The sequence below is a fragment of the Rhincodon typus genome, chromosome 27, assembly GCF_021869965.1.
Source record: "Rhincodon typus isolate 14 chromosome 27, sRhiTyp1.1, whole genome shotgun sequence".
Classification (NCBI taxonomy): Eukaryota; Metazoa; Chordata; class Chondrichthyes; order Orectolobiformes; family Rhincodontidae; genus Rhincodon; species Rhincodon typus.
This window is the reverse complement of record NC_063358.1, coordinates 15324134-15340858: the sequence shown is the minus strand read 5'-3', so window position 1 is coordinate 15340858 and position 16725 is coordinate 15324134. Positions and strand designations below refer to the sequence as shown.

Sequence of the window (16725 nt, the reverse complement as noted above, 5' to 3'; positions counted from 1 at the left end):
AATGATAGCTCATGTCAGGCCCACAAACCACTGACATCAATATTAAAGGAGACAGGTTGCAGCTCAGTCCTGACCAAAGGAAGAAGGAGAAGTCTTCATCCTCCCATCTGGTCGGCATCTAGGCCCTGACCCCAGAGCTGAAAGGGCTCTACTTAACATACTACCACACCCTTTTCAACAAAGCAAGCAAAACAGGAAATATTGCCACCAAGTCCCAGTGGGTAACTTGTCTTGTTTTCAAACAGAAATCAGCAGCAACCGTAAATCTGTCATCTTAAATCTTAATCTCGCTTGCTCACAATGTGTGATATGCATTGTCCTTAATAGGAAGCCGGACTGAAAATTGCAAATAATCCGTTTTGTCTTCAAACCTCATGCCATCTTGTGCGACCCAATCAATGCATGGCAATAGTTGGTGACTGTGGAGTTGGTATTTTGCTTTCCTCCATGAGAAGCATTGCTTCCTGCTGAGTCACTGCTCAAGTCATTTGTAGAAAATGGCTCACTGAAGTGAGTAGATTCAGTGTAAGGACACTCAGTGACATCTCTGCTCTTTTGACTGGAATTAGCATAAGAGTCACGGACAAGCCAAGTATTTACTGCTTGTTTCTTGATGGTTAGGCCGCCTTCTTGATACAAAGAGTGGTTTTCTGGGCTACTTCGGAAGGCAATAATGTGTCAGCCCTGATGGTATGGAACTGCAATTACATTTCAGCTCACACAAGCTCAGGGTAGCAGGTTTCCTTCCCTACAGGGAAAGAATGAACTCACTGAGCTTTGGTCACTTTTACCAATTATTAGATTTTTATTCTCAGGTTTCTTGTTTGGAATTCAGATACCCAAATTGCCGTGATACGATTTGAACTCATGTTCTTCAGGATTATTAATTCAAGCCTCTTGATTATTAGTTCAGTAACATAACCAGCTCATCACCATCGTCAATATCTTTGGAAAATGTCAGTATCACACAAATCTGTAAATACTGTAAATACTCTGGCTTCAGACCATATTTAGGATCCACCTATTCTATGGGTCAACATTACAATTGTGATCCACTTCAAGAGAACAGCAATATCTTAGTAATAACATTTTTATCCCTTTTCTCAAATTCCTCCACAACCTCTCTCCTTTCTATGTATGTAATCTCTTCCAGCTCTGTACATTACTGAGATCTCTCCACTTCTGGCCTCTTGAACACCCTCGATTTTAATTGCTGAACCATTGGAAGCTTTTCTATCAACTGCCTGGGCCCTAAACTCAGGAATTCCCTGCCTAAACCTCTCAGCCTCCCCACTTCTCCTTCCTCCTTAAAGGTGTTTCTTAAAAACTAACACTGGTCAAGCTTTGTTATCACCTTTCTTGATATCTCCTCATGCGGCTTAGTGTTACTTTTTTTGCAGAATATGTGATAGACTCCTTGCGACGTAGAAGGTAGCCTTTCACCCCATGTTAGCTCGCTATATCTGAAAATAACTGCCAGGAAGCTTAGGGCATTTTTACAGCTACTCTGTAAACACTGACTTGCTCATTTCCTGTAGAGTGTTTTTGGACATTCAGACACCATGAAAGGCAATATCCAAGAGCAATCTTCTCGCCTGTACAACTTTGACTCTTATTTATTATTCTTTCAATTTTGTACCAAATACTTATGTATCTGCCGCTAGGTATCTTGTACTTAAGATGGTGCCATAAACGACGACATTGCAAACTTTCCACTACACTTATTTGAGTGCACATGGCATAACACTAGTTCAATTCAATTCAAATTGACGTTCAGCTGGACTGGTGGGGAAGGCTTCATTTCAACGTTGCACCTAGTTGGGGGAAGGGAAGAAACGTCTCAGTTCTATGGTTTGTCTGTTAGGGAGGGAGTAACGGAAAGTCTAATGCTTTTCAGAACCTGTGGAAAATCAGTTATGATTGGTGAGGGATTGGTGAGAATGCAGGGTGTGTCATGTGCTTTGGCTGTTAATATGTCAGCAATAAACAGAATTCACCTTATTGATGTTTGTGGTTTCTCAGAGGGTTTTGGTAGGGGTGTATAACTAAGAAGGATGTTGGATGGTGTTTTTGTACAGTAAAGTTGTACCCAGTGTCAGGGCAGAGACTGAAATGCATTAGACACTATTGTAGCAATGGGGCCATAAGAAATACTCAAAGGGAGGCCATTTGTTGCCTCTAATGTTCTAACTCTCCTAGTTTAGTGTCTGACAATAGGGTCACTGAGTCAAATTCAAAGCTTAATATGTTGCTTTCAGCGATCCATGTAAAAATCACTGGAACATTAAATATTTTCTACGAAAACAAGTTGGATTCAATTGCAGGTTGTATGACCAAATGAGAGACGGTTATCAGATGTAACTTCCTTGGATACATCCACCTGGAATTGGCAGTCCTGTGACTGACATCACTTCCAACGCTCCTAAAGCATGCACCTCAGACTGGCTGCAATCTAGATGAATGACCAAGCAGGCTTGAGGGGCTGATTGGCCAACTCCTGTTCATACATTTGTCCTTCTGCTCTTCAGCTTGACTGCCACAGCATCCACAATTTAAGTGCACACATTCATAGAAACTGAGAAGCATAGAAAACAGGAGTAGGACTAGGCCATTCAGTAGGTCTTCGAGAGTGCTTCACCATTCAATATGTTTATGGCTGATCATCCAACTCAATACATTGTTTCTGCTTTCTCCACACATGCTTTGACTCCTTTACTGTAATTCCTTCTTGAAATAATTCATTGTTTTGGCCCCAACTGCTTTCAGTGGCAGAGAATTCCACAGACGCACCTCTCTCTGGGTAAAAGAAACTCTACTCATCTCAGTCCTGAATGGTGCGACCCATATCCTTAGAATGTGACCCCTCGTTCTGGACTCTCCAGTCATCATGAACATCCTTCCTGCATTTACCATGCCCAATCCTGTTAGAATTTTATAGGTTTCTATGAAATATCCCTTCATTCTTGTAAATTCCAATTAATATAATCCTAACCAATCCAGTTTAGTGCATTGATCGTGCTATCCCAGGAATCAATATGGTAAACCGTCATTGAACAACCTCTGTTAGAAGAGGCGACAAAAACCCCACACAAGGTGTCATTTCATCAAGGCCCTGTATAATTGCAGCAAGACTTCCCTGCTCCTGGACTTGAATCCTCTCACTATGAAGACAAACAAACTATTTGCCTTCTTCGCCACCTCCTGTACCTGCATGCTTACTTTCAGTGACTGGTGTACAAGTTGACCCTCATTGTCCTCCCACTTTCCAATCTATTGTCATTCAGATAATAATCTGCCTTCCTGTTTTGCTACTGAAGTAGATAACCTCATATGATTCTGCATCTGCCCTACATTTGTCCACTCACCCAACTTGTCCAAATCACATTGAAGCATCTCTACATCCTCTTCAGAACCAACTTTGTGTCATCTGCAAACCTAAAGATATTACTTTAGTTCCCACATCTAAATCATCGATATACATTGTGAAAAGCTCAGGTCCAAGCACCGATCCCTGCAGAAGCCACTAGTCATTGATTGCCACTTGGAAAAAGACTTGCTTATTCCTCTCATTTCCTGTCACCAATCAGTTCTATATCCATGTCTGTACACTACCTCCAATCCTATGTGCTTTAATTTTACATGTTAATCTTTTATATGGGACCTTATTGAATCTCTTCTGAATGTCCAAGCAAACCACATCCAATGGCTTCCCCCTTATCAACTCTACCAGTTACATTCTCGAAACATTCCAGTAGATTTGTCAAGCATGCTTTTCCTTTCGTAAATCCATGTTGACTGTGTCTGATCATGATTTTGTTTTCCACAAGATCAACCAAAATGCTGAAATAAAAAGAGGAAGCATCATCACACTAAAGGACAGAGACAAACCCGACCCTTTATGTTAAACGTTTTAACCTCCTGCAACCATTGAAGATCTCTGCATTCACTCCAGTTGGTTACAAATGCCTCAAGTTGCTTCTGCCAGAAGCTCTGAAAATCTTGCCCTAAATCTCTTCACTTCTCTCTTAAGCTGCTCTTACCACATTGACCAAACATATGGTAAGCTTCCCCAATATTTCATTGTGTGATCTGATGTCAATTTTGTTCGATACTGCTCCTGAGTAGCACCTTAAGAAAATTTACTCCATTAAAGATGTTATATAAATAAAAGTTGTCATTATAATAATTTATCTCCATTTTATGTTTGCCTACATTTTTAAAAATCATATTGCAAAGCGAATTTTTAAACTCTTTGATCATTGTTGATGATTTAACTTCTCCAGCCATTGAAAGGTTTACACAGCCATTTTGTATCCATTGCAGCTTCACTTCTGGATTAGAAGACTGACTTTTACATATTAAAGATCAGTGAATCAAAAATGGAATCAAATCAGGTCAGTCTGCAGTATACAATCCCAAATTTAGACTCCCCCACAAGCAGAAACATTTTTATGTCCTTCTCTTCAAAGGTTCAAAAATTTCGATCATATCAGACTTTCCTGATTTTTCTAACATCGCAGTTCAGACATCATGTGTGTAAAGCTGAGAGCTGAAGATAAGCAACTACCAAAATCATCAACTCAGGGCTCGCCTCTACTAAAAGTAAATCTCCCTTAGTTGGAACCAGTTCAAAATGATAGAACACACACACAACACACACACGCAGAGGTCAAAGTACTTTAACATAAGTTTATTGATTTAACTCTTTCTTCTCATAACCATCTTGTGACCTTCAACAAAGCCACTTCTCTAATGCCTTCTGTCCAGCTCTGTCTTGTCTTTCCTCATGCACAGATTCCTGACAGCGGGTTTTTTCCTTAATAAAATCCAAAAGAACTGTGGATGCTGTAAATCGGGTACAAAAACAGAAGTTGTTGGAAAAGCTCTGCAAGTCTGTCAGCATCTGTGAAAAGAAATCAGAGTTAATGTTTTGGGTCTCATGACCCTTCCTCAGAACTGTTGTAGCTACATCAGTTATGAGGAAGGGTCACCGGACATGCAACATTATCTCGGGTTTTTTTCTGCCCTGCCTCCTCCAGCTAAATTTTGTTTATTGCATCTCAGTGACCAGAATGAACCTAATGCTCACATTGTAAACTTTTCAGTTGTTCTACGTTTGATTATGTGAATCTGTTTACCATTGATGGTCACTGCGCTTGTTGGATTATATCCGGGTGTGGACTCAGATAAAAATAAATAAACTGTCAAAAGATCTCAAAGCTACAGATCAAGCATGAAATAGACATTTGAAAGCATTGAATAAAGCAGTGCAAATAAAGCTCTTGCACATAAAGAAATTGATATTCTGTCTACATGGATCTGAGACATAATACATAAATCACAATGGGACTCGACCAAATCACCACTTCCTCTGACATAATGTGTTCCAATAAATTCACAGCTTTGTAGATTTTTTATCATTTTAGAACACTATAGAATCAACAGGACATGATTCAGCCCTTGTGCCTTGTTCCACTATTCAATGAGAATTTGCAGTTGGTGATGTTTCCAAGTATCTACTTTCCTCTGCCATTTAGGTGGTAGAGGTGGGGGATTCAGTAGGTGCTGTTGAAAGAGCCTTTGGGAGTCGTGCAGTGCAACATGTAGATGGTGCACATTGCAGTGCATTGGTGTGAAGAGAGTGAATGTTGAAGGTGGTAGATGGGGTAAGTGGGCTGTTTCTTGATTTTTGTTACAGCTGCACTCAGCCAGGAAACTGGGGAGTATTCCATCACATTCCTAACTTGTTCCTTGTAGTCGGTGGACAGGCTTTGGGGAGCCAGGAAGTGAGTTATTTGCTGCAGAATTCCCAGCCTGTGACCTGTTCTTGTAATCACAGTATTTCTATGGCTGGTCCAGTTGGGTTTCTGGTCATTGATAGCCCTCAGGACATTGATAATGGAGGATTCAATGATGGTAATGCCATGGAATGTCAAGGGATGATGGTTAGATTCTGTCTTGTTGGACATGTTCATTGACTGGCACATGATGTTACTTGACATCAATCAAGTCTGCCTGGATATTGTCTAGATTTTGCTGCATTTGGACGGCATGAATGGTGCTGAATATTGTGCAATCATCTGCGAACATCCCCACGTCTGACCTTATAATGGAGTGAAGGTCTTTGGTGAAGCAGCTGAAAATTGTTGGGCCTAGGACACTAACGTGAGGAACTCCTACAGAGATAGGTGGCACAGTGGATCAATAGTTAGCACTTCTGCCTTACAACACCAGGGACTTGCGTTTGATTCCATCCATGGGTGACTGTCTGTGTGGAGTTTGCATGTCCTCCCTGTGTCTGCGTGGGTTTCCTCCCACAGTCCAAAGATGTGCATGTTATGTGGCCACGGCCATGCTAATTTGCCCATAAATATCCAAGGATGAGTAGATTAGCCATGGGAAATGCAGGATTACAGGGATAGGGCGGTGGGGTCAGTATGGACTTGATGGGCTGAATGACCTGCTCCCACGCTCTAGGGATTCTACGTCCTGGAGCTGAGATGACTGACCTCCAACAACCTCAACCATCATTGTTGTGCTAGTTCTGATTCCAACCAGTTGTTAGGTCCCTAGGGGACTGAGTAGGACAGTGACATGTCTCTTCCTTTCTAAGTGCCATTTTGATAGCATCTGGATGGACCCTTCCATCACTTTGCTGATAATCAAAAGTACACTAATTGGGCGCTAATTGGAGAGGTTGAATTTATTCTGTTTTCTGTGTACAAGACAAACCTAGGAAATTTTTCACATTGTCAAGAAGCTGTCAGTGTTGTAACTGTACTGAGAAGGTTTGGCTAGGGGCATGGCTAATTTTGGAGCATAATGGTAATGTCAATGAACTAGTAATCTGGAGAGCCACTCTATATACAAACACACAAAAACATTCCTATTGCTCAATTGGTTAGACAACAGACCCAACTGACAAGGTCTGTCTCAGTCCATGCCACTGCCAGGCAGGGTTGCCAACTTTGATTGACCATGTTTATCATGTGACTTGGCCCTGTCACCACTTAGCCTGCCCCCACACTCCTATGACTAGTTACCTGGTATGTCCATCTTCACAGTGCCTGCCTTCCCATAGCCAATTGAGTGTGTAGACTGTTTGTTACCTGATTGGATGAATTATGAAGGCCACATCATTTTACCACCCCACTTTTCCAAACTGTTCAAAACTGCATAGTCAAAGAAGTATCACATAAACACATTTTATAAAAGCTTCCCATATGATTTTGCTCATCTATTTATGCTTACCTTCAAATCTTCTTCATATTCAAATTATAGGGTGGAATCTTCTCAGGTCCTGATTAACATGGACCATAGCAAGAAATTTGGGAAAAATTGGGTGAGATGCCCAGTGAAGCTCTTCTCATCTTTGAGACTGAAACATTACATTCTCCAGACAAATGTTGCACATTGAGACAAGATTCTCATTAGTGAGTGGTGAGTAGCCTATTATTGGGGATTATCACTCATTAGTATCCTCATTATCACTAATCTCACCTCATTACTGTGAAGGCTCCCATTCTGACATCCACCAGATAGAAACGAGACCTCAGAATTCCCAGCATGAAAATCTGAGCAGGTACCTGGTGACTCTAGCTCACTGCCTGCCTCTCCAGACCTCCACCTTGGAGACTTGGCACCAATGGTTCAGGATCTGCTCCATAGCAGCCTCACACACCCCACATTCATAGATTTTGGCATCCAACATATACCAGCCTCACCGCACCATTTTGGTACATCTCCAATCCACTTACAATACATTTCTGTACTTTAATGCTGCCCTTCAGAGTGAACCAGCAACTCTCGTTGGGATGTTGCTACAAGGACACAGTGTATGCACCTGAACAGGCACCCAGCTCATGGACTGGGCCAGGCTGCATCTCAGCAATCCTCGCTTGCTCTCTTGACACTCACTCAATTTGCACCTACCTGGATCTTACAGCATCCCTGCCTTCCTTTATTGTATTTTGGTCCTTTAGCCTGACCTTCAAGGCTCACAGTACTTTTGAAATAATAACAGAGAATGAAAAAGAAAAACAGTAGATCTGGCAGGTCTGGTACATGTGCTTCAAGCAAACGGCCATGTCTCAAAGATCTAAGGGGAGTAGCCCTCAGTCAAGTCCAGGGAGATACCCTGAAGGTAAGTGTTCTTGGCACATTTCACCAAGGGTAACATTCGATATCAGTCCAGGGGCTTGGGTGTGGATAGTCAGTCTGTCAGGGTGGTCAGGGTCAGGGGCTCTGTACTTCTACAGTCTATCGAGTGGGCCAAAATCACCTCTGTGGGTACCGCATGACTAGTCCAGGGAACGATGGGAACACAGTCCAGGAATGGTACAGATATCAGTAAGGGTCCCAATCACTCATCGTTTGGGGCTGTCCAGCTAAGTCATTCAAGGGAGGTGGGCCACTGTCATTCCTGGGGCAGAGTACACTAAAAGTCAAGGTGGGATTATCAGGGCCCACTGCTGCAGGAAGGAAGCTAGGGAACTTCATTGTGGGGATTGGAAGCAGAATGCTTATATGCAGAGGAGATTACAGAAGTGAAAGGGGGCAATTCAATTCATAAGGAGGGGTTACATAAGGCATTGAAGAGCAAGAGCTAAAATGAGAGTGGGGCTCATCAAAAGTCATGGCACCCTGGCTTCAATGGGGGACAGTGAACTATTGAATCTGGCCTGTTTACCCAATATACTTAGGGCTTGGGGGTAAACTGGGCAGATGAAGATTTAGTTAAATTGGTTAGATGGGGGTTTGGAGCACTTCAAACCCTATGGGGTTGACAAGGAGGGCTACTAAGGAGGGAATATTTGCATTTGAGGTTCTCCAATAGCAAGAGGCTGAGCGTGAGATTCTCTGTTGTAAACGCTGTAAATAACAAGTGCACACTGGAGATGAAAATGGTTGCGACCACACCCAGAGTGGACAGGGTCAGTGTTTCTTCAGTGAGCGAGATTGCTTCAATTTCAAGGGATATGCAACCCTTTGAACATACCCATACAGTCCAGGAGAAAGACATCTGCAACCAATACACACTGTATGCACCTTACACATTAACCTTCTGTATGGACTACTAATCCTTGTTCCAAGCACTCTTGACCCATACCATGTAACATTCCATAATAATCCCACAATTTGCTGTAATAGCAATGTTTGGCTCCTTGGTCAGATTGATCCTCATGGCCAAAGTAATGAGCATCTTTCAAGTTCCCATTATCTGCACAAAGGATAGGAGCTGCTCACTTCACACCTTGGACCTTTGAACATGGTATAGTGCTATGGATGGCTGGGCTCTGTACCTTCAATGTTGTAGTTCCAGCTAGAAAGACATTCTCACACACAGCTGATGAACATAGATTTACACATGTAAGGACATATTTACAGTCACCTGTGTCACCATTATGCCCTGAGAAGGTATTCTTCCTTCTTTCCCTTCCACTATGTCTCAGTACAGTCCCAAGTTGCACAGCAGCGGTGGGGGGAACCTGCCCTACAGTTGAGCTTGCTTGTCTTAGAGGTTTGGTTGAGTGACCCCTGGGGGCATTTGTGAGTAACTGGCCCAGACTTCCTGCATGTGTCCTGCCCAAAGGCAGGACATTGTACCCTCCTCAACTTGAACTCCTACAAGGTGCAGGGGATGAGGCACAGTGGAAGGGGAAGGCCTGGAGAGTCCTGACAGAAGACTTCTGGGGAGTTTAGCATGGTCCCTCTTCTGGCGGAGTGCCTACTGGCACCAGTCTGTTTCATTGTGGAAGGGGCACCTGGGGTGAGATCAAAGCCTCTTTGTCTCCCTGGTGCTGTGCATTTGGTGCTGAGCACCACTGGCTACAGTAACAGAGTATGGGTCTGTGCCCAGATCCTGACACTGGTGGACCTGGCCCTCAATGGCAGCTGCTAACCTGCCCACAAAGCCAGGAAGTTCACAGTGGTGTTGCTGCCAACCTGCAAGCTTTGTGTCAGGTTACCTAGCGCCCCAAACAAACCTGCCTATTCCTGCTTGTACATTTGTATGAAGTCTCAAATTGCTGATATCACTAGGCCATCTCCTGCCTGGGGCTGAGCAGGAGCCTGGTCTCGGGCATTGTACCAGCGACCTGGGACGATTCTTCCTCAGCCAATTGGGGGACATGGAATCAAAGGGCTCACCAGCAGGTGCTACTAACTCATCCACAACTCAAGCATTTTATGCTGTTGTGGCTTAATTTCTAGCACAAATTGTGTGTGAGATTTGCCACCACTTTAACTTCAAGGCTTGAGAGGTAGCAAACTATTTAGTTGGAGCATGCCCCACAGAGAGATGAAAACACTGTCCCTAGCAGGGACGACCATTAATGATTAGAATTTTAGACCTTAGTTGATCATTGACTTTGTTTTTGCATGAAGATCTCAATGGTGCCAATTGTGTTTCTTCTAAATTCTTTTCAACTTTCCATTGTGGTTGCTACTGGCCTCATTCAAGCACAATCACCATTTGCACCACCCACGTCTGTCACGGTCAGTCACCTATATTGAACAATGACACAAACTATTTGTCATCATCATGAGAATCAATTATGAAGGCGTCTTTTTAAGCAGATTAAGCACACCAACTATTTTGTGTGTTTCAGTATTCACTGACTTATGAGCTCTCTTAATTTCAGGGTGAGTCACGTCTATAAGTATCTCCAATCAGCTGTCCAAACAGTTAGCAACTACATGTATTATTTAATTACTCCGATACGTCTTAAATAAGAGACTTATTATGTTTTAAGAAAGACTTGTATTTATATAGAGCTTTTCAAGACTGGGCGTCCCAAATTACTTTACAGCTAATGATGCAATTTTGTAGTGCAGCCACTGTTATAATGCAAGAAATGTGTCAACTGATTTGCACAGAGCAAGTCCCTACAAACAGCAATGTGATAATGATCAGGTATTTAATTTCTGTGATGTTAATTGAGGCATATACATTGGCAGGACACCAAAGATAACTCTGCCGCTGTTCTTTGAAATAAAGTCATAACATATTTTACATCCCTCCAAGCAAGCAGATTTTAAATGTGTATGAGATTAGTTAAGAAGAATAAAGGCACAGATAATTTTCAAAATGGGGAAGGCCTTCAGAAATCAGAAGTACAAATGGACTTGGGAGTCCCAGTTCAGGATCCTCTTAAGGTTAACATGTAGGTTCATTTGGAGGTTGGAAGGCAAATGCAATATTAGCATTCATCAAGAGGGCTAGAATACAAGAGCAGAGATGTACTGCTGAGGTTTTATAAGGCTCTGGTCAGATCACATTTGGAATATTGCGAGCATTTCTGAGCCCCATATCTAAGGAAGCATGTGCTGGCATTGGAGGGTTCCAGAGGAGGTTTGTAAGAATGATTCCACGGAGCAACTGCTTGCCATATGAGGAATGGTTGAGGACTCTGGGTCTGAACTCAATGAAGTTTAGAAGAATGAGGAGGATTTCATTGAAACTTACCAAATAATGAGAGGTCTGGTTGGAGTGAATATGGAGAAGATGTTTCCACTAGTGGGATAGATTAAGACCCAAGGGCACAGCCTCAGAGTGAACAGACAACCCTTTAGAACTGAGATGAGGAGGAATTTCTTCAGCCAGAGGAGGTTATGTGTGGAAGCCCTTGCTAAAGTAGACTGTGGAGGCCAAGTTATTGAGTGCATTTAAAACAGAGATAGATATGTTCTTGATTGGTAAGGGAATCAAGGGACATGGGATGAAGGCAGGAGAATAGGGTTTAGAAAAATATCAGCCATAATCAAATGGCAGAGCAGATTCAATAGGCCGAATGGCTTAATTTTGGTCTTGTATCTTATGGTCTTACGGCCTGAAGGCAATCAATGTTTCTGATAAAATAACTGAACCCATCCCACTGCTGGCAACTCGGGCCTCAGGGTTCCTTTTACGCCATGGCTTCTGGGTCATAGAATCATAGAATAATACAGAACAGAAGAGGCCCTTCAGCCCATCAAATCTGTATCACCAAAAACATACCATGACCTATACTAGTCTCAATTTCCTGCATTAGGCCCAAAGCTTTGAATATTATGACACTGAAGTCTGCTTTGTTTTGAGAAGTTGGAAAGCATCTACAAAAAGTATACATAAAGTTAAGAGAAGAGAAAATCAGAAGGAAGATGAAGCAAACTCTTTACAGAACTAACAAGAAACAAAATGTTTTAACATGCTTATTATAGTGATAATATGCAAAAATATCACAGCAATAAGCCTGCCCCAAATATATTTCAAGGGCTGTAGTGTTAGGGGTTTTCTTATTGTCATAATGTGAGAGGTAGAATCTTAAAAAAGACATTGGTTAGAACATGAACACAAATTTTGCTGGAGACACTCATCAATAAAGGCAAACTGGAAAACCCCAGAAATAATAAAACCAAAAATTGTGCAAGGTCTCTCCATTTCACGTATACATGGTAATGGAAATCTGTCACCTTCTCCTCTAAAAAGATGTTCAGTGTGGGGGTAAATGCGAAAATGTCAAAACTAAGATTGTCATTTCTCAAGTCCAAGCCCATTTTCCCACAATTCTGCATGTTGTTCATCTGAGATAACAAGGTGTAGAGCTGGATGAACACAGCAGGCCAAGCAGCATCATAGGAGCAGGAAAGCTGACGTTTCAGGCCTAGACCCTTCTTCTGCAGTTCCTAGTATCTCTGTCTCTGATCCAGTTTCTGCATTGCTATAGCACCAAGCTGGCACTTATCAAAGTGAAAATCAACAGTTTATGTAATCCTGACAAGTATTAAACTGCACTTCCCACCTTCTTGATATGTAACATTTAACTGAATTGATCAAACAATCCTCCTGTCACACTTTCTCTATGTTGTATAAGGTAACAATTCTGAAAGGGTTAATGTTGAAAGCAGCATTAAACTCCACCCAATATGATGTCACACAGCCTTGGCTGGAAAAAAAAAGAGTTCAATTTGAGATTCTGATGATGTGTCATCATTGACTTCTGATATTCTAAGTTATTATTTCTAACTCAGCAGTGTAACTTTTACCTACTACTATCATGTAATAGACTACATCTTATTAAGGTAGGTATCTCTTCTCATTTAGACTCACTCAAGATTCACCATAGTGGATAATGTAAAGAGAGCTTTACTCTGTATCCACTCTGCACCTGCTTGGAGAATATTTGATGGGATAGAGAGAGCTTTATTCTGTATCTAAGCTGTGGGAGTGTTTGATGTTAAATACAGTATTCCACTTATTAAGGATGATACCCTGCACATTGAAAACTATTGTAAAACATAATGGTTATGAAAGGGTAAATGTTGGACACTGCATTCACCACGCCCCCACCACCGTCTAATGACATTACGTGACTTGGGTGAAGAATCAGGAGTTTAGCTCAAAATCCTGATGGGGTCAGAAGTGTCATCCCTATCTCCTGATAGCCCAAGTAATTATGTCCAACCAGCCAATGTAATTTGTACTTATTGCTACAATACAGTAAACTACTTCTTGTAGATGAGACATGTGCCTCTTCTTGTTTCATTGTCTATCACCAAACAGGCCCTTAGATCCAATCCAGAAAGGATGGTTGGTGACAGCACTCTACCCCAGCCATTAGCTTGTAATGGTGGGTTCTGCAGCACAAACAACATTTTCTATCGTCCAGCTGGATGGCAATGCCCTTTCCAGTTGAGCTGTGACCAGAAAATTTGGTGCAAAGGCCTCTGCCTGCTCTACCAATGATCTATCCATGGCTCCATCCTGTTCTTCACCCACATGCTATTTCTCAGTGGCATTATCCATGAATGCTTTATAAGGACACTAATAAATCCCCAGCTTTACCTCATCACTGTTCTTCTCAATCCCTCCACATTGTCTCTGGTTTGTTACACTGCTTGTCCAGCATCAATTACTGCCAAGGAAATACCAGGAAGATTGAAACCATTGCTTTCACCATTCCCCAGCTACTAATACCTGAGAAAGTGTTAGAGGATTTTCCTGATGGAGTTAGACAATGAAAGATGGGAAGAAGCACAAGTGAGGTATAAACACTGGTGTTGACTGATGTGACAAATGCTCTCTTTCTGTGATGTATCTCCTGCAATCCTATTTAATCCTTTCCTTTGGCAAATATCTGGGGCTGAAGCGGATCTTTGGAGCCTTGATATTTAACTGTGAAATAAGTTTCTGACCACATACCCATCCATCCATCCATCAGCAACACATTTTGCTCCCACTTCAGTAACAATGCCTAACTTCACCCCGGCTTAACTTATCTGCTGCTGAAATCCTCATGTACGCCTCTGCTACTGTTTCAATATTCATCTGCCTGTCCTCCCACCTTCCACCCAATATAAATGTAACCTCATCTGAATGGTCTGCTGCTTCTATTTTAACGCATACTAACTTGTTCACAAATCACCCCTCTGCTCGCTGACCTTCATTCACTCTAGATCTGACAGTGCCTCAATTTTAAGACTACTCCTCCAGTTTTCTAGGACTTCTACTTATATTCCCATTGGGCGTTGTGCAGAGACACACCTCTGAGCCTAGCCTGGTCAAAGTCTCAGCTTCCTTCCATTTTGAGTCTCCTTGTTCCTAAGCTTTAAATTCAGTCTCGGGAGTGTTGCTGGCAAGGCTGGCATTTATTGCATGTCCCTATTTGCCCAAGAATGTGGTGGTGAACCTTCTTTTTAAATCAATGGTAACTTTTTTGATCTAACTGTGTGGTTCACTTGATCACTTCAGAGGGTATTTAAGAGTCAACCACATTGGTATTAGGATTGGAGGGCCATATATATGCCCAGACCTAGTATGGACAGCGGGTTTCCTTTCCTCATTACCAAACAATAGTAAACCAATTGGACTTTAGGAACGTCTGACAGCTTCACCTTTACTACTACCAGCTATTAGTTACAGATATTTTAAACTGAATTTCCACCTTCCATTCTAAATAATTTAGGTATTTTTCATTCATTTTTCCCAATGCCACTGAAAATTATGACTTGTTCTGGACTAAATTAATTCTGGTGTTTTCCTGGTATATCTACAACCATCTACATCTATAATCTACAGCCATAACACCTTACAATGACATTAAAAGAAACCTAAACATGTCTTTCAGAGAAGAAGTTCCCCTAGTTGCCCCTTACCTGGTCAGGGCTGCACATGACTTCTATTCCACCTTTAATATCTTTTGAAGAAAGAATAGTCAGCATTTACATAGCACTTTTCATGACATCAGGACGTCCCAAAGAACTTCAAAAGGTAATGATGTACATTTTGAAGTGTAGTTACTTTCATTATGTAAGAAGTGGCTTGTTGAATCACTCAACGTTAAATGCAAACATTCAAGATAAAAGCATATCAGACACTTTACAGAACAATCATTGCTGACCACACTCAGATTGCTTGATCCTTGAGTACAGATCATCAAAATATAGAAGTGGAGGGAGGAGAACTTGAGCCAAAACTGATTCTGTCTCACTCAACATTCAAGTGTGTACATTTTCATTGGGAATCATTGCATCCTTGTCAAAAGCAAGAATCCAGATGTTACACATGTACTTACGTTCCCCACCTTCTCTCCCAGGGTCAGCAGAACTTCCACCCAACTGAGATGGATACTAGCAATATCCTGCGTTAGGGATCTGTATCACATCAGGCAGTGTGTTTGATCACTGAGAGAAACAATAATTTATTTCTAGCTATTAAACAGTGTCAGGGCTGTAACTTGGTAAGAGCGCAAAATAAGTTAATGAGAGCAATCACAGAAACCCGTCGCTATTACAAATAAGAAATGTCATTCAGTGTTCAAGTGGAGAGTTCAGACATACTCCTTCAGTGAGTAATCAGCTTCTGGGTTCTGAATGGGCACTGAAGGCTGATTCATTGTGTAACTCTTCCGATAGCCTTGGCTATACTCACTGTTTGTGGGGTAAGAGCAACAGAGAAAGGCTCCTCCGATACCAAGGAAACAGGTGGCAGACCAGCCCACATAAAGGGCATCTCCCAGCTCCCGCTTCAAACTCTCCGGCACTAGTGGATTGTAAAAGTCTGTGATAACATTGTGTGCAACCCATGACACAGGAATCAAAACACACAGACCAGCCAGGATGAAAAGGCAGCCAGCGATGGCAGACGCATAGCCCTTCACTCTGCTGTCATCCCCAAAGCAGTACGTGCACTTCATTCCCACTGTTGATACCATGATGGCCAGAAGTCCCAACGAAATGGCCAGACACATGAGAGCCCTTGCCATCTGCACATCCCAAGAGAGGTCAAGTGTGGAGTCATAGCTATCGCATACCAAATGGCCCAATGTCTGTTGGTAGACACAGGTCATCCAAATCCCTTCCCATGTGATTTCTGTATTCAGTATAGTGCTTCCAATAAATGGTGTGATCTTCCACTGTGGCATTCCTGTAACTGCACAGACACACATCCACCCTACTATACCAATTAGGAAGCCAAAACATTCCAGGACAGTGCTAGCCATTGTCAACACAGTTCCACTTTTTTCTCTATCAATTTTTCCCTCTCTCTCTCTGTCTCTATGCTGTTCAGTATCACTCACTTTCTCTCTAATATTCAGTATCTTTCAGTCTCTCCTTTCTCTCTGTCTGTGCCTGTGTTTTTCTTCCACTCTGTTTTTTTCAGACTCCTATTTTTCTCACTGTGTCTCTCTTTCCTTACCTCAGCCTCGGTCTCTCTCTCTCTCTCTCTCTCTCCCCCGTTTCACC

At 42.1% G+C, this 16725-nt stretch overlaps 1 protein-coding gene across 1 annotated transcript; it reads right to left on the bottom strand.

Annotated features, from left to right (window-relative positions):
- Positions 1–15809: 15809 nt before the first annotated feature.
- Positions 15810–16481, bottom strand: LOC109937694 (claudin-4-like). The gene has a single exon (XM_048613218.1). The coding sequence runs from the start codon at positions 16479–16481 to the stop codon at positions 15810–15812; it is 672 nt and encodes a 223-aa protein (XP_048469175.1).
- Positions 16482–16725: the final 244 nt, after the last annotated feature.

Bases quoted from the DNA above. Each gene is read 5' to 3' on its own strand.
- LOC109937694 (XM_048613218.1), bottom strand. From the start codon at position 16,481: ATGGCTAGCACTGTCCTGGAATGTTTTGGCTTCCTAATTGGTATAGTA.